The 22,338-nt window shown below is 49.5% G+C and overlaps 1 protein-coding gene across 2 annotated transcripts in view; it reads right to left on the reverse strand.

The window, feature by feature from the left end:
• The window catches only part of CLMN (calmin), a 113,126-nt gene that overhangs the window by 13,095 nt on the left and 77,693 nt on the right, over positions 1 to 22,338 (reverse strand). For both annotated transcript variants that reach the window (XM_032482573.1, XM_032482574.1), the window contains exons 3-10: positions 20,507 to 20,602; positions 18,425 to 18,508; positions 16,824 to 16,916; positions 14,856 to 15,046; positions 12,549 to 12,742; positions 11,543 to 11,625; positions 6,106 to 7,737; positions 2,800 to 2,996 (exon numbers count right to left, since the gene is read on the reverse strand). In XM_032482573.1, the coding sequence (XP_032338464.1) occupies positions 2,800 to 2,996; positions 6,106 to 7,737; positions 11,543 to 11,625; positions 12,549 to 12,742; positions 14,856 to 15,046; positions 16,824 to 16,916; positions 18,425 to 18,508; positions 20,507 to 20,602 (2,570 nt within the window). The remainder of the gene's footprint in view (positions 1 to 2,799; positions 2,997 to 6,105; positions 7,738 to 11,542; positions 11,626 to 12,548; positions 12,743 to 14,855; positions 15,047 to 16,823; positions 16,917 to 18,424; positions 18,509 to 20,506; positions 20,603 to 22,338) is intronic.

Below are 22,338 nucleotides of genomic sequence, written 5' to 3' on the forward strand. Positions count from 1 at the left end.
CTTTTTCCAAGCATCCTGAAGCCTTGGGACTCACCAGATGTCCTCTGCAAGCTAAAGCCAGACCCCGGCCGAGACCCAGGGTGTGGACTCCCTCTGCAGTGCTCCCTGCTCTGCACAGTGCTGCTGACAGTCCAGCTCTTGAGGGAACCAGCTCTTTTCCTTTCACACACGAGGAGGCTAATTTTTTGACTATATCTTTGAGGCTGACGTGGAATGGATCTCTGATCTTCTAAGAAACCTGGCTTGCTCAGGGCTGAGGCAAAAAGATACCCAGCCAGAGGCCTGGCTGTTATCTTGGCTCCTGACTGATTAACTGGCAACCTCAGCCAAATATTTACATTTTGGATCAGTTTGCCTCCTCTGTGAAATGGGACATCATTCCCAGCCCTCCTACTTTATGGAGCTGGTGGGGATAACAGTGCAGTATAGGTCAGAGTGGCCCTGTCCTGCTGCTCAGCAGAACGAGGTGTTGGATGTGGATGTGCCTGGTACAGGGACAGTCATGACAGTTTCCTCCAGGCTCTGTCCCATTCCACGGCCTCGGCCAGGTATCAGTCTCTCTGAACTCAGTTTCGAGCGTAAAAGAGGGGAGCAGGCGAGATGCCCCGCACACAGGAGGGGCTCCGGGCTCTGCGTTCGTCCACGTGCATGAGTGCCCCGCCCCCCACTAGCTGCTGATGTTTGGGGGGAGGCTTCCACGGCAGCTAAGATGCTTCATAATAGTTCCAGTTTTGTCTGGAGTGAGACAGGGACGGGGAGCTGGGGGGGTCATGACTGCTGCCTGCTCTGTGCGGACTCTCCTTGGAGAGATGAGAGTAAAACCTCTGTGTTGACACAGACACTGAAATAACGGTTTACTTTTCAATATCCATCCCCCATGCAGTCATGTTCACTGGGTCCTTCTGATGGTGCGAATCCAAGATGCTTGCTTTCTTCCAATGCCCCTTTGTTCCTTCTCCCCTCCACCCCCAACATTCGACAAATATCTACCAAGGTGACTGCTACGTGCCAACTGTTCCTCAGGCTTATTCTTCCACCTAGAAAGTCTTGTCTCTCCCTTTCCCAAATCCAAAGCCTACTCCTCCCTCAATGCTGAATCCAAATGATGTCTCAGCCCCCCAGGCTGCCCGGACTATCTCCACCTGCATCTGAGGTCTCAACGTGAAGTCCCTCCTTGCCTCCTAACACACCTATGGTGTCCACTCCATCCCAGCAGAACAGATGGGGTGCGTCTCCTCTCCCTCTGGCCTTGAGCCCCTGGAGGATGGAGCTGGGCTGCCCTCCTCCGAAAGCTCCAAGTCTAGTGGCCCCCATCACACAGTGGCCCCTCAAAGACTGCTGAGAATTGAGCTGCTGAGGGAGAAGTGGGGCGGTCTGACAACTGACCAACAGCCCCTCCCAAGTTTGGTGGAGTAGGTGATGGTGCTTAGAGCGGAGTCCAGTTGCAAATAAGGCAGATGTCTGCTGGACAGTCAGGCCAGGGGCAGCGAGAGGGACTCTGGGAGTCACGGCTAAGTTGGCGGCAGTTTTCCGCTGTGTCTCACACTTCCTCCCCCAGGCTTCCATCTGCTCTCCCTTCTTCCCCCACATCCCAGCCTGGGAACCAAGCAGAGGGGAGGTGAGGAGCAGGAAGGAGGTGGGGAGGAGGGCATCGGCCAGCCCCTCCTCTGGCTCTCCCTGTAGGTGCATCTCCCTAGTCACTCCCCCAGTGCTCATCTCAATAACCTCCCTTCGCAGCCAGCGTGGCTCACCCAGCACAGGCACTGAGGGGTAACAGAAAGAACATGGACCGTGGAATCTCACAGGTCAGAGTCCAAGACCCCAGAACTGCCATCTCCTAAGCTGGGAGGCGCCGTCTGTGCTTCCTTGTCGGCTGTAGCGATGCACAATTCCACCTCCCTGCTCACATGTGCCCACGAGGATTAATGAAGAAATGTATGGGTGGGTGACAGGTATAGCGCAGTGGCAGAGCACGTGCTTTGTGTGCACGAGGTCCCGGGTTCAATTCCCAGTGCCTCTGTTGGTGGTGAGGGGAGAAGAAATGTATGAGAAACGCCTGACACATAAGGGCTGGTAAATGGTGACTGTCGTGATGGTGAGTGATAATGGAGAGCTACCGGGGTCTTCTGACATTCAGCAGTTAAATATTCTCCCTGGGACAAATCTGGATCATCCGGTGGCCTTGCAGTGACAGAGCAGATGTGAGCTACAAGCTTCCTACCAGTTAAAGCTCATTACATGTCTGCTTCCCCCTCCCCCGGAGCAAATCAACCATCCTTACTTCCCTGCACCCAAACTCGTGGGTGGAGCTGTCATATTAACGTCCAGCTTTCACGTGATGAGGATAAGCAGTCCCTTCAGCCCACAGGCAGCGCATCCCTTCCAGTTCTCTAAGGTGCTTATAAACGGCTAAGTTCAGTCTCTACCCAGCCCGACTGGCGGCTATCAGGGCGGCGCCGAGGGCGGCCGGCAGTCTCCAAGTCTGTTATTCCTCATACCCAACCCCTACCTACGGTTCGGCCATCTCTCTGTCACTGCTAGTTTCCACCCAAAGCTATGCGGAGTGAGGGGAGGAGGCAGAGTTCAGGTCCTTCCTATGAGCAGGTCTGATAGTGGTAACTTTGACGGGGGAGCCCAGGAGTGGAGGATGAGGACTTTGTCTGAATCTGTGTTTCCTCTGCCGTCCAGCCCCGCCCCTGTGTCCCTCCCCCCATGACATCAGAACCTGAAAGGAGAATGAGTTCATAAGGGTAGGACCCCAGCTCAGGCTCCAGGGGTGAGAAGATGTTAATAAAATACCTGGAGGGGACTTTGTGGTCGCCAGTGTCTTCTTCGAGGTCATCTGAGGACTGAACAGTTCCGGGCGCTATAAATATCGAACTTTCTACGTGGTCCACATGTTTCCTTTTCTCCTTTTTTTTACTGCTGATCGATTCTTCCATTACCTTCGCTTCTAAAGGGTTTGCTAAGTTTTCCGACTTGGGGAATTCCTGGGACTTAAGGACAAGACAACCAAATACAAGTCAGCATTTTATGCTGATGCTGAGTGACACCTTCCAGTTGTGCTCCGCTCCACCTTGACCCCCAGGCCCAGCTAGGGTGCCCCTTCCAATCCTGCCTCTCCCATGGGTTCTTTCCAGTACAGCCCACAGGGAAGACAAGCCAGTTTGAACCACTGCTCCCTCTGCAGAGTTTCAAATGCAGAGTTTCACTCCAGACGGAGGGAGTGAAAACAGCACGGGTTTTACAGTCCTTAAGACCTGGTTTCAAATCCCGGCTAAGTCATCTATCTTACCTTGAGCAACTGCCTTCATCTCTCTGATCCTCAGTTTCCTTGTCTGTCAAATGGGTATAATAATGACCAACCTCTTCCCACTATACCACAGTGTTTCCTATAAAGGATGTGCCTTGCAGTGGGCAATGGTTGGCCCCTTCACACAACCATCACCCACTTAAACAGAGGAATGAATCTTGGAGGTCCCCGCGTTTGGAGAGATGACATCTTCACTGCATTTGGCTGAAGGTGGATCCTAGTGCAACATCTGTAGCATTTGTTTGATAAGGAAGATTCTTTGGCCACTGGCCCCACAAGGCACTCTAAAGCCTACCAGCAATGTGCCGGCGTAAAATCAGTTTAAAAAAAAAAAAAAAAAAAGAAGAAGACGGCAGGCACTTAAAAAAAAAGCAGCAGCAGCTTGGGAATTGCTGGGGCACCTCTCAAGAATTCCTACAGGGGCTGGAAAAACCTGCTCAACAGGTGTTTGAAGAAGACTTCAGTGGCCAGGCCCATGCAGCCTGGGAGAACAAAGCTCCCTGCAGAAATTAAAACCGTCCCCAGCAATCCGAAAAGCCAGTTCCTCCTCCAGCATCAACGGGCAACTGCTACCTTTTCTAAAAGGTGAGAGGAGGAGAGAACTAATTTTTTTAAAGACTAGAAGAACTTGCCATTTGCTAGTCCCTTTAGAAAACAGTTTTTTCATTTCTTTTTGAAGGAGGGCCAGGCATCGGAGACATGCTGTCCCACGTCACTTTGTCCATCAGGCGGCAAGACTCACAGACCTCACCCGCCATCCCGGCTGTGACCCCCCGTCCTGCTGGCTCACAGGGGTCAGGGCCAGGGCTGCACTCGGGGGCAAACTGCAAGGTGTGCCTGGCAGCCCTGGGCACTTGCTCACTGGACAGGAGAGAGATGGAGGAAGCAGATCAGAGCTGAGAGACGTGGGCAGAGGTACCAAGAAATGCAAGCTCTCTCCACCCCCGGCTCCATGTAAGATGGATTCAAACCTAGGTCTCCTGATGCCATCCCCAACCCCGGGCTCTTTCCACCCCCGTCACCTGTCCACATGCCGGCACACACAGGTGCACAGCCTGCCTCTGGAAGGAAAGCAGAAGAGAATGTAATGTCTCGTCTGCATCCCACAGGTCACCATCCATCACTGCGGGAGGCGAACTTAGCCACTCATTGGCCATTTTGAGTAATGCAGAGGGGTAAGGCGACACAGGCTTTCTTCCCACCACCCACCCAGTCCCCTTTCTTTAGTCCTAAAAGAGTGTTTTTGGCCTGTAACAATCCAGAGAATCGCCCCAGTTGCTGTTGTCATCCCCCAACCTGGGGACCCTGAGATGCGATGTCACTGAGGGACAGTTCTCACACCGCTGGATCTTGGGGTCTCCTACAGGACGAGCCTGCTCTGACAAGTCAGCAGAGAGCAGGTGGGAGGGGTGGGGGGAGGGCTGGGTTCCTCTCCCCAGGGCAGGGGGTAAGGTGGCAGGCGGGTCATGGGCACCATCCAGCCCTCTTCTCCCTCCAAAGATGGACACAGAGCAGGTGCTCAGCCCCAAACCACCCATCCCGCCACATCTCCGAGGCTCTTAGTGCCGGAGAACCCTGCTCCTCCCAGTGCCCCAGTGGCTACTCCCCGCTGTCTGGAGTTGGCAAACCTGTACATGGGGCTACCATTTCTGGCCCATCTAAATCCTAAAGGTCTCTTAAGGGCACTCAGGTTCCCCTTCTCCTGCAGCTTCCCCAGGGCCAGGCTTTCTCACTCCTCTGAGCACCCTTGGGCCCTGACTCTCCACTGCCCTGAGCCCGAGCGTGGCCTTTCACCCCGGGGGTTTCATCCACCTGCCCTCACCTTGGACCCCAAGCCCTCAAGCAGCACCCCTTGTCTCCCCCTTTGAAGGCCCCGTCAGGCTGACCTCTGGAGCCCAGAGATTCATACACAAATACTCTTTCCTGGGAGAGTAAATCACAGCCCACGAAACCAGGGTGTTAACGTCCAAAATGCTACTGTTCTAGATGAGAGTGACCTCTCTGCCTGTGGAGAGGGGCTGGGCAGCCTCCTGGGAGGGGGCGCCGTTGGCATCAGGCTTTGAAGGGAAATAAGTGTTTGCCAAGTGAAGTGCAGGGAAGGGTGTCCAGAGCAGGGAACAGCAAGAGAAAAGCCTAGAGGCAGAGGAGCTGCGGAGGAGCGTCTGGGAGGCAGAGAGGAGGCGGGCTTGGCTAGAGGGGGCGCAGGAAGGGGGACCCAAAGGGGCATCGGGTCAGGGAGCCCCGCACCCTCTCGCTGCTCCCTCTGGTGGCCCCTCTTGAGCTGCTGGGCCGGATGAAACGGTGACACGAGGTGGCAGAGGACTGTGTGCCTCACTGCTCCAGCTCAGAATGCGAGTCCCCCTTGTGCTGTTTACACCACCCACTTCTACACATGGGAGCCAAACAATAGTGCATTTAAAAATCAAGGCCGGAGTACAAGGCGAGGCCTGGCTTGGCCTTCCCAGGCGAGGAAGGGGCACTACGGCTCACTGAGTGCACGCAGTGTGGAGCCGTGAGTACGATTTAGAATGATTCCTGCTGCTGCTCTGCTGGACCCTGAGACATGACCTCATCTGAGCCTCCTGGAAGCCTGTGGGCCTGGCTGGGACTAGGGGGAGGCCAGTGAGGCGTCCAGGTTGCTAACCCTACCCTTGCCTGAGCCTGAGCGAGTGTAACTTGATATTCTGGACCCAGAAGGTCTGTGGGGGAGGTTTCCTTTCTCTATTTCATGAATCAGAGACATACAGAACTCCCCATGCAGGCCCAGGGTTCCCGAACCCACAATCCAGTACCTGATGGCTCTCCCCCGGGGCACTCTCTTCAGCCTCACTCTGCTGGTGGTCCCCTCGCGGGGCTGGGGGAGCGGGTTCAGAGGCTGGTCTGGCATCCTCCGTGATGCTGGCCCAGGAGAGGTCCTCACGCAGCCCCAGGAAGCTGCAGCTGCTCTGGGAGCCCTCAGCCTCGTCGGCCCCCTCCTCCCTGGACCCCAGGTCCGGCAGGTAGCCCTCTGATTCTTCGAGGTCCATGTCTTCATTTTTCAAATCCTCTGAACCTTCGGCATAAGCCTCCAAAACCGCCGCCAGGGGGACCTCGTAATGTGGGTAATAGAAGAGGTCGTGGGGGATGACGGAGATCTTGGAGAGCGGCGGCGACGGCCTGAAATCCAGGCCTTCTTCACTGGGGCTCTGGAGGGTCTCCAAGCTGACGTTGCTGCTGGGCGGGCTGGAGGGTAATTCTCCCCCCAGCCCCTGTGCGTTGTCGGGGTCCCCTTCCTCCTCCCCTTGATGGCGATGTGGAGACTTTCGCTTGGCCTTTTCATACACTTCTGGCTTTTTATCCACAGCTGCCTCCTCGGGGGCCGAAGAACAGCCTTGGTCCTCTGCTCCAGGGTCCTTGGGAGGTGCGTGCTGGTTGGGCATCACCGGAGGCTCTTCCGAATCCATCTTTTTGTGGGCAGATTTACCCCTCCTCTTACCCAATTTCTCCAAATGATCCTCCAATACCCCATCTTCGGCAGGTTTGTTCTCATGAGGCAAAGGAACCTCGTTGAAGGCCTGGCTGGTGGAGGCAAAATCTGTGAGGTTGCTGTTAAACTTAGAGGCTTTTAATGGGATGCCCTCGAAATAGTCCTCTTTATCCATAGCTTCTACAGTCAGCAGTTTAACCTTGATCTCCAAGGATTCAGCCATGACGGTATTGTCTCCAAGGGGTGAGAGGGGCCGACTTTCTTCCTCGGGGCTGCCTGCCCTCTCTGACGCCCCATCCCAGGAGGGAGAGGTCTGGAATGCCTGAGAATGATTGACCTTCGCATCCACCAAAGACACATCGCCAGGAGCCTTGTTGGAGGCGGCTTCCAGGACCTTTGGGGCTTCCTGTTTTGGTGTTTCTTCAGCAACCTCCACTGCCGAGACATGTCCATCCTGCTTGGACAACTCCTTTGTTCCTCTTGGGCTCCCTTCGAAGCGAAAGTCTTGCCTGTAGGAAGGGTCCTCACTGCAGGAGGCATCCTTGTAGATGTCAGCCTCGAAGTGCACAGTTTTCTTGATTGGCAGAGAGTTGGACCTCCGGTTGTCCTTTCTGGACGATAAGATGGAAGTTTCTGGAGGCGGCTCACTGGTGTCGTTGGTCTTCCCCGGCACCCCCTGGAGAACCTGGTCGATGATCTGGTGCATGATCTCGGTGGAGCTGTCTGACAGCTCCTGGCTGGAAACACCGCCCAGGCAGTGTTCCTTCACACTCTCAGGCTTGTCGCAGACGAAGACTTTGGAGGGTGGTGGGTGGCTGGTTTCATGGTTGACGGTGTAGGCACGTTCCCCATTCTCAGGCAGAAGGAAGATGGTGCTCTCCTGTTCGGAAGGGGTTTCTTTGATGCGAACAAAGGTGGATTCAATGGGGGCTTCTTGTTCTGAATCCACAAAATCCTCCTGCAAGGAAGCACAGGGCAATGTGAAATCAGCAGAACATCTCAGTGCAACATATCATCTCCACTCAAAAAACAAAAACCAAAGCAGAGAAAGCACCTCAGAACTAATGGAAGGGTTCTGATTAGGGTGTCAATGGGCAAATGACCCTTGTTTCTGCTGAAATGTGAAAACACCAGATAAGTTAAAAAGAATATGTTTTCTAGAGCTATGGATGCAAAGACATCTCAAAGAACTGAACTCTGGAGAAGGATGAGCCCTTCCTAAGTGAACAGAGATCGTCAGTGACGTCATACCGGTGGGTCACTGCCTAGTCTGAGTGTGGACAGGAGACGAACCCGACTGAGATCAAGAAAGATCAGCTAAATCTTTATTTGTTGTGTGGGCTGGTGTGAGAGACTGAATCTGGAAGGGCCCCAAATGCAAAACCAACTCCCCTCATGTGCTAATTCTCCCATAAGGGACTTTTGCTCAGTAACACACCGCTGAGAGCCAGGTTGAAAGCAGAGAATCATCCTGGTGGTACTGCAGTGAGTGGCTCCCAGTGCACTGCTGGGCAGAGTGGTTGACCTCGTTCTAACATTATTTGAAGCCAGAGGGCTGAAATTAAATAAAACTGCAATGGAGTCCGTATCAACCCCCCGAGAAGGGCAAAATGATCAGCTCCTCATCGCAGGTCCTTGTTTGGGAAAGGGCTACATTCTCTGGGGGAAAATGTCATCTACCTCCACTCTCCTGTTACTTTTATACATCAGATCTGGCATAAAATAAAAAATGTTAAGACACGAAGAAGAGAACAGACTCAGAATCGAGAGAAACAATAGTCATTAGGAAGTAGATCCAAATATGACCCAGGGTTCTGACTAGCAAATAAAGACTCTAAAGTAACTATTTAACCAACACTACAAGAAATACAAAGGTCGTTCTTCAGGATGAAAGAAAATGATTACAGACAGAAGCCTGGGTCTGAAGCGGGGAATGAAAAGTACTGGAAATGGTAAATGTGTGGTCAATATAGAAGACTGTTTAAAAAGTTTTCTCAAAAAGTCTCCTGTTTAAAGTAAAAATAATAACAAAGCATTGGGGATTAAAACATATAAAGAAGCAAAGTAAATGACAATATCAGCCCAAAAGAATGGAGACATGGTGAGTGTAATTAAATAGTTGCATATATAAAAATAAATAAACATGTTTTATGTAAAAGTTGTATAATAGTAATTCAAGGTAGGTTGAGATATGTTCAAGATGACTGTTACAATCCAGAGGAAAACTACTAAAAAGATAAAATGAGAAGATGTGGCTAAAAAGCTAACAGAGATAAAGTAGAAACAAAAAAATAATTGAGAAATCCAAAAAAAGTTAGAAAGGAAGGACACAGGTGCATAGAACCAAAAGGACCAATGGGAAACAATAATCAGTGGTAGATTACATCTATATAGATGGTCAAAAAAATACATTCATAAAATGACACACTAATTCTTGTCAGAATGGATAAAAAATAAGACCCAACTGTATACTATTTACAAGAGACATGCTGTAAATCTAAGCACACATACACATAAAGGAGAAAGATGGAAAAAGATAGCTCATACAAATGCTAATCATAAGAAAGCCAATAAAGCTATATTCCCATCCAACAAAGTACACTTCAAGACAAAGGGAGAAATGGCATTAAAAAGAGATGACATCATCAGGAAAAGTCAACAGTCCTAGCCGTGTGAGCGTGTGTGGCATGCCTTCAACAGACACAAAATAAAAAATGACAGAACTTAGAAGAGACATAAACCCGCAATCATGAGTTGGAGATTTTTGACATTTTTTCCTCAAACCCACTGATAGGAAAAGCAGAAAAAAAAATCAATATGTCTATAGAATATTAGAGCAGCATATTAACCAACTCAACTTAATTGATATTTAAAGACTGTCAATGCTTTCACGGCACAAGACACCTTCTTTTCAAAGACGTATGGTGCATTTATGCAAATAAACCATATGTCAGGCCATAAAATCGGGCACAAGGTCTGGTACGTGGCCAGGGCTTAATGAATGTTTATTGAAACAAACTAAACGCAGCTGAACTGTTAGGCAATAATTCAGTGGGTGTCTAGATTAGCTGGGATGGCTCATGTGTAATCAGTCCCCGAGGGATGTGAATGGACTGTTCCGTGGTGATGCACTGTGATTTTTGGGTCAGGATGAGTTTGTCCAGGTATCATATTTTGTTCAACCTCTCTTTCCCCAGCCCCAGTCTCTGACTGCAGCCCTGGGAATATCCAAGGGTCAGATTTGTTGAATCCTGGCCATGACCTTGACTCACACAAGTATCTTAAGTTTTAGCTGATTTCAAACTCTCCCTACAGCTTGAGACCTCAGGGCTAAGAAAAATCTAGTGCCTAGTATTTCAGAGTTCAGTAATGGACTACATGAAGATTAAATTACAAAATAATAACAATCATCACCATTTTCTAAGCATCAACTGTTGTGCCAAGCATAGGAGTAGGTACTTTCCGTATCTACTCAGACTTCACATAACTCTGAAATGTGGGCCATATTTCCATTTGACAGATGCTATCTCATTCCAATATGCGTCAGAGATGTTAAGTAAGCAGCTCAAGGTCACACAGCTTTGAGTGGCAGAACTGACATTCCAGCCCACGGAATGCCTGCATCTAAAGCACCCTGGGAAAATCCATGGTCCAGAAACAGATGTGAAACACATGCAAAGGCAGGGACTGGAATGAAAGCCGCAGCCTGGGGAGGACCCAGTCTGGCTCTTCTGAGCTGCACCAAAGCGGATCTCCGTTTCAGCCATACGTTGTAAGGGATGTAACAGCCTGAACTTTGGAACCACAGAGAGCTGGGATCAAACTCTAGCTGTGCGCTTGGTAGCTGTGTGATCCTGGAGAGACCTTTGTCTGTTTTAAGCGTCTGTTTTCTCATCTATAAAATGAAGATAATGGTACTGAGCCATGTCGGGTTGCAGGAGTGGCAGTCAGCCCAGAGACACACAGGACAGCCACCTGACAAGCCTCCAGCTAAAAGAGCAGCCTGTTCCTCCTGCGAGCATTAGTTCTTCATGCTTGTCTTTTTCTGGTCTAGTACTTCTAACCTCCTGAAGTTATAATGCTTTGCTGACTTGTCAACTGTTTTCTCTATTAGAACAAAGCTACACAAGGTCGGGGACTTCATCCATCTAGTTTATTGCCAGGTTCCCCTGAGCCAGCATTAGGTGTTCAGTAACTTTCCGAATAAACTCAATGTAGGACCATTGTTCTTGTTCTGGTCATTCCTATTACTGTCTCAGGCTTGTGCTTGGGTTGGGTGGAGGTTCAATGGAGCCATGATAACTTCTAAAAGGTCTGATTCTGCTCCAAAACAACCTGTCCCCAGGTATACTCAGATTCTGAAACTAAAAAGGCATGCTTTTGAATGGTCATTGTCTTTTATCATCTTTTAAGTTCTGATTAAATCTGGTAAGGCTGCTAAAATGTTCCATCTGACAGCTGAAAAATCGAGCAGCTGACCCACTATCACAAGTGGGCATCTTTTATGATCTTCACAGAGTTTGGGGATAGAGGAGGTTTGGGGGAGGTGTGGCTCACTTCCCATACTGCTTTTAAATGTCATACGTGTTATATATGATTTTGAAATGAAAATGTGGCAAGGCAAGGCTCAAGGGACTTGAGCCCAAGCTTTGACAATTACAGCCCATCACACGGAGTAACACAGCCCGAGCCCCAGCTCTGTTTGATGGCCAGCTGATGGGAGTGTACCGTTTCTAAATTAGAGGTAAGGAAAACAAACATACAGCTTCCAACTCTGGGAAATGTTCTAGAAACTGTGCCACGTAAGTCACGATGGACTGCTCGTCCGGCGTGTCAACCATGATGTCTGTTAAGAGAGAGACAGGAGTTAGGACACACAAACATGCGATTTTTAACTAGAATGACTTGAGAGAAGCCTCATCTGGCTAATGAGCGGAGACGCTGGGATGCAGAGTTCAGGGCTTCTTGTTCCCAGGATTCTGTTACTCCCTGCGATCTTAGTTCCCCACTGCTAGCAGCCAGCTCACTGCTGGCCCCATCAGTGAGTCTGGTGAACCAGGACCCTTACACGCTGCTGGAGGGAGCCCTAAGTTTGGCAGTCCTAACCCACGTGGAAAGCAATCTGACAGAGATAACCAAGCACCTTAAAAGGGTGTGTACTTTCAACTGAATTGCTTTCCTGTACACCTGAAACTAACACTACATTTCAATAAAAAATTTTTTTTAAATTAAAAAATAAAAATAAATATGTGAAAGTTAAAAAAAAAAGTGTATACTTTCTTATTCCAACAATGGGACCTGGTCCTGAAGGAAATAATCTGAGATGCATGCTGAGCTTTATTCAATAAGATGCTCACTGTAGTGTTACAGAAAAACATGACTATTCCCAAAAAATTTCAACATCCACCAGTGGTAGAAGAGCTAAGTAAATTTTGGTACATCCACCCGATGGAATATTATGCAGCCAAAAAGATGCATAATGAAGACATCATAGCAGCATGCAAAATACTTATGTCACAATTATAATGTTAGATTTTTAAAAAGTAAGATACAAAAATCTACATATACTGAATGACACCAATTGTGTAAAAAATGTAATTAGATGCATAGAAAAATCTTGGGAAAATGATCTCAGCGGTAGGGATGTAGAAGAGATAAAAATTCATTAGATTTTTCTGGACTTTCCAGATTTTCTACATGGACAGCAGGTGTTACATACGTAATAGAAAAAATTATTACCAAGGAAGAAAAAGAGAGAACCACTGCTACCTTCTGGCTCCAGGAGCCTGGGGATATGGAGGGCATTGTGGGCGATGCTGAAAGCCTTCTCTAGATTTTCCCGCATGGAGTTTTCCAGCGCCTGCTTCATGTCAACCAGGCTGGGGTCGATGGTCTTGATCACGGCCAGGAAAGCCAGCCCGCTTCTCCAGCTGCCGGCGAAGTCCTGCACCGCCACGCCGTACCTGAGGAAGAGCCGCCGCCCCAGCGCAGGTCAGGAAGCAGACTCAGTGGTGCCTCGCTGGCCCCCGAGTGGGGCCAGGAGCTGCTGACCCAGTGAGGCCCAGACGCCCCCAGCCCTGAGCACAGGGACAGCTGCACTGAACCATCCACGTTTCCATTCCCAGACAAACAGAATAGGAAGGTATATATTATACAAAGAGACAGCATAGGACCTCATGTTCCCCAATGCTTTCCCTTCCTCTCTCCCTCCCTCCCTCCCTTCCTTCCTTTCTTTCCTTCTTTCTTTCTACCTATCTACCTATCTATCTAAAGGAGCAATTTTATGCACTATTCCTTTTATCAGTGAGATTCAAAATGCAGCAAACACAGATATGCTGTGCAATAAAAAAGGAGCCCGAAAGACCCAAGTTCACACCCCGGCTGCCCCTCTGGACTCCCAGTGCCGCGGCCCTGGGCCGGTCATGTACCCCTCTAAGCCACGAACTCCTCATTTATAAAACAAGGTGGCTGTCGTGGGGAAGTGTCAGGTTGAACCCACAAGAAGGGCCACGTCATGTGCACAATCTAAGGGGGGATGTGGGTAGCACACGGAAGCCACTCCTAAGTGACAGCTAATGTCATTCTTTTTGTTTTTGTTTTGTTTTGTTTTTTTTGGGGGGGGAGGTAATTAGCTTCAATTATTTATTTTTTTTAACAGAGATACTGGAGACTGAACCCAGGACCTCGTGCATGCTAAACACATGCTTTACCACTGAGCTACACCCTCCCCTCGACCTTAATGTCATTATTAATATAAATAAAATGTAACTCTAAAAGTGACAAAGATATGGGAGGGTATAGCTCAGTGGTAGAGTGCATGCCTGGCATGCACAAGGTCCTGGGTTCAATCCCCAGTAACTCTATCAAAAAAAAAAAAACAAAAAACTCAATTACCTCCCCCAAAACAAAAATAAAAAATAAATTAAAAAAAAAAGTGACAAAGATAGATAATCCTGCACTAATTTCCTTTAGAATCCATCCTTTGAGACCCCTTGCCAATCTCCCAACTATGGTCACTGAACTCTCTTTAAAAAAAAACAAAAACCAAACATCTTTTTATTTAGAAATCATTTGAGGGTCCTAAGAAGTTGCAAAAGCAGTACCCTCCACCCAGCCTCCTTCAGCGGTAGCATCTTAGGCTACCAGCGTGTGTTATAGGAGGCGTGACCCTGACGTTGGTACAAGACTGTTAAGCCACAGCCCATGTTAGGATTCCATCGGCCCCACGGCCACGGGGGCCATTTTCTCACAAGTACCCCTGCCTGTAAACGGCACCACAAAGGAGGTACGCTGCCCCACCCCACAAAGACACTTCTTCTCCGTTACAGTCACCCTAACTCCTGCAATGAGCTCTCTTTTAGTTGACTTATTTTTAAGCAACATTCATCGACTCTTATGATGCTTGACTCCTTAATCAAACTCCAAAGGTCCAACCTCTCTCCCATCTTTTTTCCCCTGCCATCTTTTACTTCCAGACACCGGGGAGACGGGAACTGATGTTAAGTGTTTATTAAGCGCCGATGCTCTGCAAGGCGCTTTCATGGAGTTTATTTCCTGGCACCCTCACTACCCTGTAAGGCAGTGAACGGCAAGTCACCATCTTATGGGTGCAGCTTAGAGAGGTGACTCCTCAGGGTCTCCCAGTCGCGCAGGGGTCAAAACAGGAGGCTAGGCTCCAGTTCACCTGCTTCATTTTGGAAGGGCCAGCCCTAATTCTGATACATTGCAGCCTTTATTGTTCTTAGTTTTTAAGTCGCTGCAGACTCTGAAAGATGCCCAGAAGCTTAATAACAAATACAGACATGTTAGGATCCGAGAGATGCGCCTACTTTGGGACTGAACATGGTGAAGGCTCTTTCGATTTACATGCAAATTCTGCAAACCAAACAGTTTTGAGCGCAGAAACAGAGAGGCAGACAGTGTTCCTTCCTCTGAGAGTCCCCGTGAAATGCCAGGCACGCTCGGGCACGTGACTGAGTAAATGGTGGTGCCCCCGTGCCTGCCCTCCCAGGGGAGGGGCCCCTCCCTCGGCCCGGCAGCCGCGCGGGGGGATGGGGGCCAGGGCGGGGGCCTTACTTCCTCGTTTTCCTCTGCACCCAGGCCAGCAGTGTCCTGATGGCCTTCCTCTGGTCCTTCACCGATATCGCCACACTCCTCTCTGCGGTGGGCGTGGGTGGGAAGGAAGAGTCTGAGTCTGTGCCCCCCGAGCCGGGTGACAGGCTGGAAGATGGAGAGTTTCTGCTGAGGTTGCCCGTGAGCTCTTTAATCTGGAAGGAAACCAGCATTTCAGACCCCAGAGGCAGACCCCGCAAGGACCCTCCTGGGCCCTGGCTGGAGGGACCAGCTCAGGCAGAACTGGTTCTCCAGATAGGGAGAAACCTCATTCTACGGTCATATGTCAGGGGACCGGGCAGTGCTCATGGTGGCCTGACCGTTTCTTGTGGCTTGTGGTGTGTGCAGTGACACTTTGCAGGGAAAATCACCTCTTCCAGAAGTTTCTTTAATTCTGGCCAGGAGCTGCAAATGAGATCTTGCTGACCTGACTCTGCTTACCCCTGACCGCTCATGACCTGTCACTCCCTGAGTACATCATGCTGCTTCCAGCCCCACTGCCTGTGCTCACCCAGGTCCGGCAGCCTGGATGTCCCTTCCCTTCAACGCTGAATTTCTGGTTACTCAGAATGTGCTCTGACCATGGGGTGCATGAGAAATGCAGAACCCCAGGCCCTGTTCCAGACCTAGAGAATCAGATTCTTCATTTCAACACCCCCCACCCAGGTGACTGGTATGCACAGTAAAGTCTGAGAAGCACTCTAGAGCACTCCTACTCATCCTTCAAAACCCCGCTCTGGTGTCACTTCTTCCAGGGAGTTTTCCTCACTCTCCTTCCCCCTCTGAAACAGTGGCCCTGGCTTGGTGCTTTTATAACACTCTGCTCATACTCTGATTATGGCCTGCACTGCAGAATTCTGTAACATGGGACTGACTTGTCTGTGATTCCAGAAAGTCTTGAGAGCACGATTTTGTATGTACAGAGCCTGGCACAAAGGAGAAACTCAACAGACATTTACTGAATAAATAAATGACAATCTGGGTGGAGTCAAGGACTTTTTACACATTACAGGATGTTTCCAGCGTCTATCAGGGAGTTTAAGAACAAACATCAGTAACCGAAGCCTGTGTATTACACTGCACAATTGACCAAGGGCTTTCCCAAGTAGCATCTCTTGGTGCTCAAAACATATTCTGACCACTGCTATTATTTCACAGATGTGGAAACCGAGGCTCAGAGGGAAGGCCCCACCCCCCCCTTTTTTAAGTTCAGGGCTCACATAGAACTGGATCTCTTGTCTCCAAGCCTTGTTGGAGCTCATTCTGCTCTGAAAGGTAAGCACTGAGTCTCTGTCACGTCCTCTTTACTCTCGGGACGGCCAGTAAATAATGAGCCATGATTTTCTATTTCAAAAGCGGGGCATTTAGAAGATGAAGTATCAGCTCACTCCCTACTATTAAGGGAAAAAAAAACTTGAGCACAATTTTAAATGCCACCTTCATACTCGAGCCGCAGAGCCTGCCCTTCCTCTGTAAAATCTGTCTTTCCAGAAAGAGGCGGAAGGTGCTAAGGATGGAAGAACAAGGTCTCCCCGTCACATATGCCTCTTCCTAGAGCTCTCTCTGCTTCAGGCTCTTTAACTGTCTCTGATGAACACGAGTCATTTTAGGAAAGTGATTCCTCCAAGTTCGAGTTTTGGTTGGAAGTATTTCCCCAGTTCCTGTGACATTTTAGAAAAAAATTATTTTTCGAAGTAAATACTTAACTCTTCAAGTCCCAAGAGAATAGAGCTCACACCACTTTTAAAATCACAGGGACTCTGAATCTTTAGCGACCAGATTTTTCTGGTTCTTCTACAGGAAACAGAAAAGTCAGAATCTGTCAGAAATGAAATCTCACTATCTCCCTTGATCTGGCCCCGCTCTTGTGTTGGGGCGACGCAGACTCAAAGGAGACAGTTACCATGTGATACGGAAAGGAAATGATTTTACCTGGAAGAAGAGGATTATGTTCCAAATCAGCCCAAGAACCAAAGAGGGGTTGCCATCCGCTATTTCTGCCGCGTCGATGCTAACAAGTTTCACCTGGAGAGAAGCAACGTCTGAGCTGAACGAGGGTGTCCAAGGAGGCTGAAACATGTTATTTCCTGATGCCCTCCTGGCCTGTTTCTCATTCTCACCTGTGCTGTTTGGCGCTGCCCCAGGCCACCTCTCAGGGACCCCAGCATGCAAAAGTGTGTTTAACACATACACGGTACCCACCACGTATGGACACTACCTTAAGCTCCTGAGAAGTATTAGCTGAGTTCGTCCTCACGACAACCCCACAGCATAAATTCGGTGAGGAAATTCCAGAGAGGTCAACATACCGTGGCCAGGACACACAGCTAGTAAGGCCTGTCTTTCTTTTCCAAGAACAGATGCTAAGTGCCCGAGGTGTGTCTGCATCCTACATGAACACCACCGAACCTCCAGATTTAATGCATCTTTGACAAACACAGAGCACTGAAATCGGTGATCATGGACCATGATGGCTAAGACAGTTACCCACTGCTAATTAGAAATAGCATGTGGGGATAAGGCTTTCTGATGGATGGATGGATGGATGGATGGATGGATGGATGGATGGATTTAACCCTGATTGGTTAAAATGTGCCTGTTTGACAAACACTTAGGCCTTTGAATCCGAATGTGTGACACTGAGAGTTCACTCCAGGAGGAGTGCTGGGGGCAGCGATGTCCGCCCAGAGGCAGAGGGACAGTGCAGAGCCCTAGAGGGTCCTTGCATGGGGTGGGGGGTGCTCTGTGGGCGTGTTGGCACTTAGCAACCTGGCATTCCATCCCTGACTCCCCAGTCTTTCAAATCCTTCTGTGACAACTTGGAATCCTTTCAACGAATGCCTTTTCTGCTTAAATCAGCCCAGTCAACTCTCACTCACCACCAGGAACCCCAAAGGAATCGCACTTTATGATGAAGTCTTCCCAGACATGTGATGAGTCAGGCAAGCTGAGGGGGTTTTCCCCAGATTAACTGGTGGATTAACTGGTGAAACTTAATGAAAGGGGAATTTTGGAAATGTCATCCCTCTAGGGTCATTCCTTCCCATTTTCTAAGGACACGAAGCTGAGTTCAAAACCCAGAAAAGGAAAAGAATTATGTAATCTCCCCCCGGCTCACTTAGCCCCCCTTTCCTCCTTGCTTCTCCCATATTCTGAGTCCTAAGAGAAAGTTTTACACTCTGATATGTTTACTCTACTCTTAACTTAAAAAAAAAAAAAAGAAAAAAGAAAAAAGAAAGAAAGAAAAGGAAAGGAAAGGAGAATTCTGACTGAGAGCCAGCTGCATTCCCGCCCTCCCTACTCCTGGATGTCCCCCGGCGTCTCCATCCTGATGGAGCTGGAGGGCTGCGCGGGGATTCGGGGCTGTACCTCCCACCGACGGCTCAGACACGCGAGCCCCCTCATGTTTCAACTGCGCTTCATTCAACCACCTCGGCAGGGTCCCCTCTGCCCGTGTCTCTTGTGACCAGCACACAACTTCAAATTTTGTCACAGGAAAGGCTATGTCAACAAGACATGTTTCAAATACTTACATTGCTATCTTCCAAAAACTTAAGTGCTTTCGCTATGTTGTTCAACCGAAAAATACGGTGGGACGAGGATTTGTATTCATGCAGCTGTAACACGAAACAGAACAAAACCAGTGGTTAAGCCAAGATAGGCCCTCCGCCCCCAGTGGTGCCATGGAGGGTGCCTGTCTTTTTCTTTACCTTTTTCATATCACTCTCAAGAGAAGGTTAGGGGCTTAGAGCACAGCCCGCATGGACGGCATCCAAACCCGTGCATGGGGCCCGGGACACACAACCTTAGCATCAGGGTCCCTGAAGATCGCCGTATTTATGGTTCCTGGGACTAAACTCACTCGAGTTGGTGAGTGAGGGGAATCCGGGGGTGAAACAAGGGACAGATTTGTCAAATCTTTCTCTCTGACTCAGCTCCTGGCTTTTGATACTCCCCCCACCTCCGGAGACTATCAGTGACATGCGCTCCTCGCTGCACTGATGGTTTTTGTCAGGGCGGAGAGCACCAGATCGGAGCGTCACCCACAGCTGCTAAATCATCCAGCAACCCCTCCCTGGCGGCAGCAGATGTTTCTGTTTTGTGGCCAAGAGCTTTGTGGACATTTATCCTGGGTCAGAGAGAGAGAGAGGGAGAGAGAGAGAAACAGAGAGAGAGAAGGTGCTTGCAGAAGCAAAAACTCTGACAGCGCTCACTGTACACTCTGGGAGCATCATCAGAGTAAACCAGTCCTGAACTGAAGCTCACCCATGGTCCTCCAGGTGGGTGGCTGACACCACAAGGCAAACCAGTGGACGTCACTTCCACACGGTGTGAACTGCCAGCCCAAGCCAATGGCTAAGGTCCTGGCTGTTCTTGGCTGGGCTCCAAGATCAAAGACTCCCTACAGAGGCCCCCCCAAAGACAGGGTAGCTCCTGACCGGTGCTCTGGCAACAAGGCAGGAGCCTGTGCTGCTGGAAACACAGAACAGGGGAGCAGAATACACTTTTAAAGGCTGCCTTTCGGGGACTTGGCTGCTGGCCCCTCGTGAGACCTGCAAAGAAACCAAACACTATTTTTGCTGCAATGGGCCCGCCCTTCATTAGAACTCATCATGTAACTCTGCACAGCCCCCGGGGCGGCTCCCAGGCACCTCCCCTTTTGCTGTTGGGAATGGGAAGGCGAGGGAGGGTTAAGGGGTGTGGTGAGCAAGACTCCAGCAACTTTAGATCTCAGAACAGAGGTAGGGGCTCTTGCCTTTAAACCTACAGTTAAGAGCAGACCCAGACGTGTCCCCTGGGGCTGAGCCACGGTTTGGCAAAGCTGTGACTCCATCACCGCACTTCTGTATCAGCAGTGATGGGCCACTTGGGTCAAATCCAACACCTGACTCTGGGGCAGGATGCTCCGAATCGACACTACTGGCATTTTGGCCAGATCACTGTACCCCCTCGAGGAACATGTCTGGGTACATTGCTGGTTGTCATGCCTAGGGGTGGGTGCTACTGGCACCCAGTGGGTAGAGACCAAGGATGCTGTTACATATCCTGCAATGCCCGGGACAGCACTCCCCCATGACAAAGAGCCATCCGACCCGAAATATCAACAGTGCCGAGGTTGAAAAATCCCGCTCTGTGAAGGGGCAAAAGAGGACTACCCTGCACACAGCAGACACAGGCACCATGGAGAGCAATTTTGGTCATACTCGCAAGAAGATTCCAGAAACCCATGTATCTAGTTTTCGCCTTGGGGTGGATTATAGAATTTGGTTGATAAGATGCCTTTCTCCTCCATCTTCCCAACTCTCAGCCATCATTCTAGTTATTGTAAGGGCTGGCCGGCTAAACTCTCACGATCTACTTCCGATCTTCAGCCTCAGTTTCAGAAAACATGGGGCGTTTATTCATTTACTTGCTAAAGTATGTGTGCTTAGTAACACAGGATTCTATCAGTCTTAGTCACTGAGAAAGGAATGTCACCCTCCCAAGTTTCTTGTCGCAGGATCTATGGACGGTCAGGGACGTGTACATACACAAAGATCTGTATGGAAAAAACCCTTCAGCACTGTTTCCCTTCGCATTTTTCCTTCTTCCTGACCCTTCTGGGACATACGTACCAGATTTCGCCCAGACAGGACTTCTAACAAAGCCATTAGGATCTTGCCATCTTGGATATCAATGAATAAATCTTTAACTTCTAGAGGTGGGTTGCACTATGGAAGAAGGGGAAAGAAAGCAGCCGATTAGCGGTCTGAGTAATCCACAAAACTGTTTCAGAACTGTAGGTTTCACTGGAGAAGAAACTGCCAGGCTTCCCGATCTGCCTCCAGACAGCAGAGCCCACCCAAGGAGGTGGTGAGCCCACCCCCTGCAGGCGGGGCCCGGACAGCGGTGCCCTGGGGACCCTTCTACCTGCAATCTCAGGCCCGCATATTAGATTATACCCGTATTTCTGCTTAAGGGGAGAAAGACATGTATGTTTTCATTACAGCCTTTCAGAGAATAAAATAATTCTGGGGGGAGGGTATGGCTTAGTGGTAGAATGTGTGCTTAGCATGCACCAGGTCCTGGGTTCAATCCCCAGTACTGCCATTAAAAAAAAAATAATAATATATATATATATACACATCTATATGTAAAAATAATTCTAGAAGTAGAGCTCACATGAAGTTAGTATAAGCTTTTCACCTCAGATTTAGGGAAACAGGCTGGGTGAAGTGGCCAGGGTTTGGTCAAGTCAGCTCTTTGCTGCAGTCCTGTTTCCTCATCAGCACACGCTGGCTGAACACACATGCAACTTGGGCCCACACCGTGATGGTACAACCCTGGGTCGGTGACCCTCTGGGCCTCAGTCCAGATGTCAGCAGGGCCTCCTCGCCTCCAGTACTTCTCCGTCCCTGTTTGTGCACCGGCCTGAGGCGCCCTCTGTCACTTCATCAATAGTGAGTCCAAGCCTGGAGGTGGTGGGACCCTTGGCAGAGGAGGCCAGGAGGGTGGATGCCGTGTGTGACTTGCTGGGAGGGAGCGGAGGGTGGATGGACACAACCGAACGGCCCTGCCCAGTGGCTGGACGGTTGGGGGAGGGGGAGGGAACCTTTTCTTCCACTGCCAAGTTTGTAGGTCTGTTAGGAACTCAACAGTTGATTTATACGTATATGTTCGTGGATATTTATGTGTCTAGCTACAAAAGTGATACCTGCTCATTATAACAGATCAAACTAATCAAAATTATACACAAAAGTCACACACACACAAAGGTGAACGCTGCTCCTTGCATTCCTCTGCAAAATCCAGGCTTCCTGAGATAAACAAGTTACCTCAATGCGCCTTTTACCTGTTCCACTAAGAAGCAAGGGGGCTACACACCCCTGAGCTCAAATCTGGGCTCTGCTCTTTCTAGGGACTTGGCTTGGGCATCCTCCTCACCTTCCCTGGGCCTGAGTGTCCTTATCTGGAAGGTCTCGGAGGACAGGGGCTAAAATGGAATAAGCTCACGCAGGTAAAGTGCCCCCCCCCACACCTGTCTTCCCCTACTGAGAGCATCGGGAAAGCAGCTTACTGGTGACTGGTCTGCTCCCCGCACAGTCTTGGGGTACCCTCAACAGTGAGGCATTTCATCCAGGGGGCGTATGCCTCCTGGTGGTAAATGATGAAAGACAGATGTCCTTAGCTGGTACTCCTCCGCAGGAAATAGTTCTCTCTCTCTCTTTTTTTTTTTTTAATTTTCACAAAATTTTTATTGAGGAAATTCAAAATATAATAATTGAGTACTCTTCTTTTTTTTTTTTTTTGGTAATGAAGTTCTAGTAAGAATAGTACATTTTTTTTGGTAGATGGATAAACTTAGCTTAATTTAGCCAAAGTTAGTTTTCCCTAGTTTCAAATTAATTGCAAATGGGGAACGGCTCTTGAATCACCCCCACGCGCTTCTCTTTTTGGGTTGCTCGGG

Source organism: Camelus ferus, chromosome 6 (assembly GCF_009834535.1).
Source record: "Camelus ferus isolate YT-003-E chromosome 6, BCGSAC_Cfer_1.0, whole genome shotgun sequence".
Classification (NCBI taxonomy): domain Eukaryota; kingdom Metazoa; phylum Chordata; class Mammalia; order Artiodactyla; family Camelidae; genus Camelus; species Camelus ferus.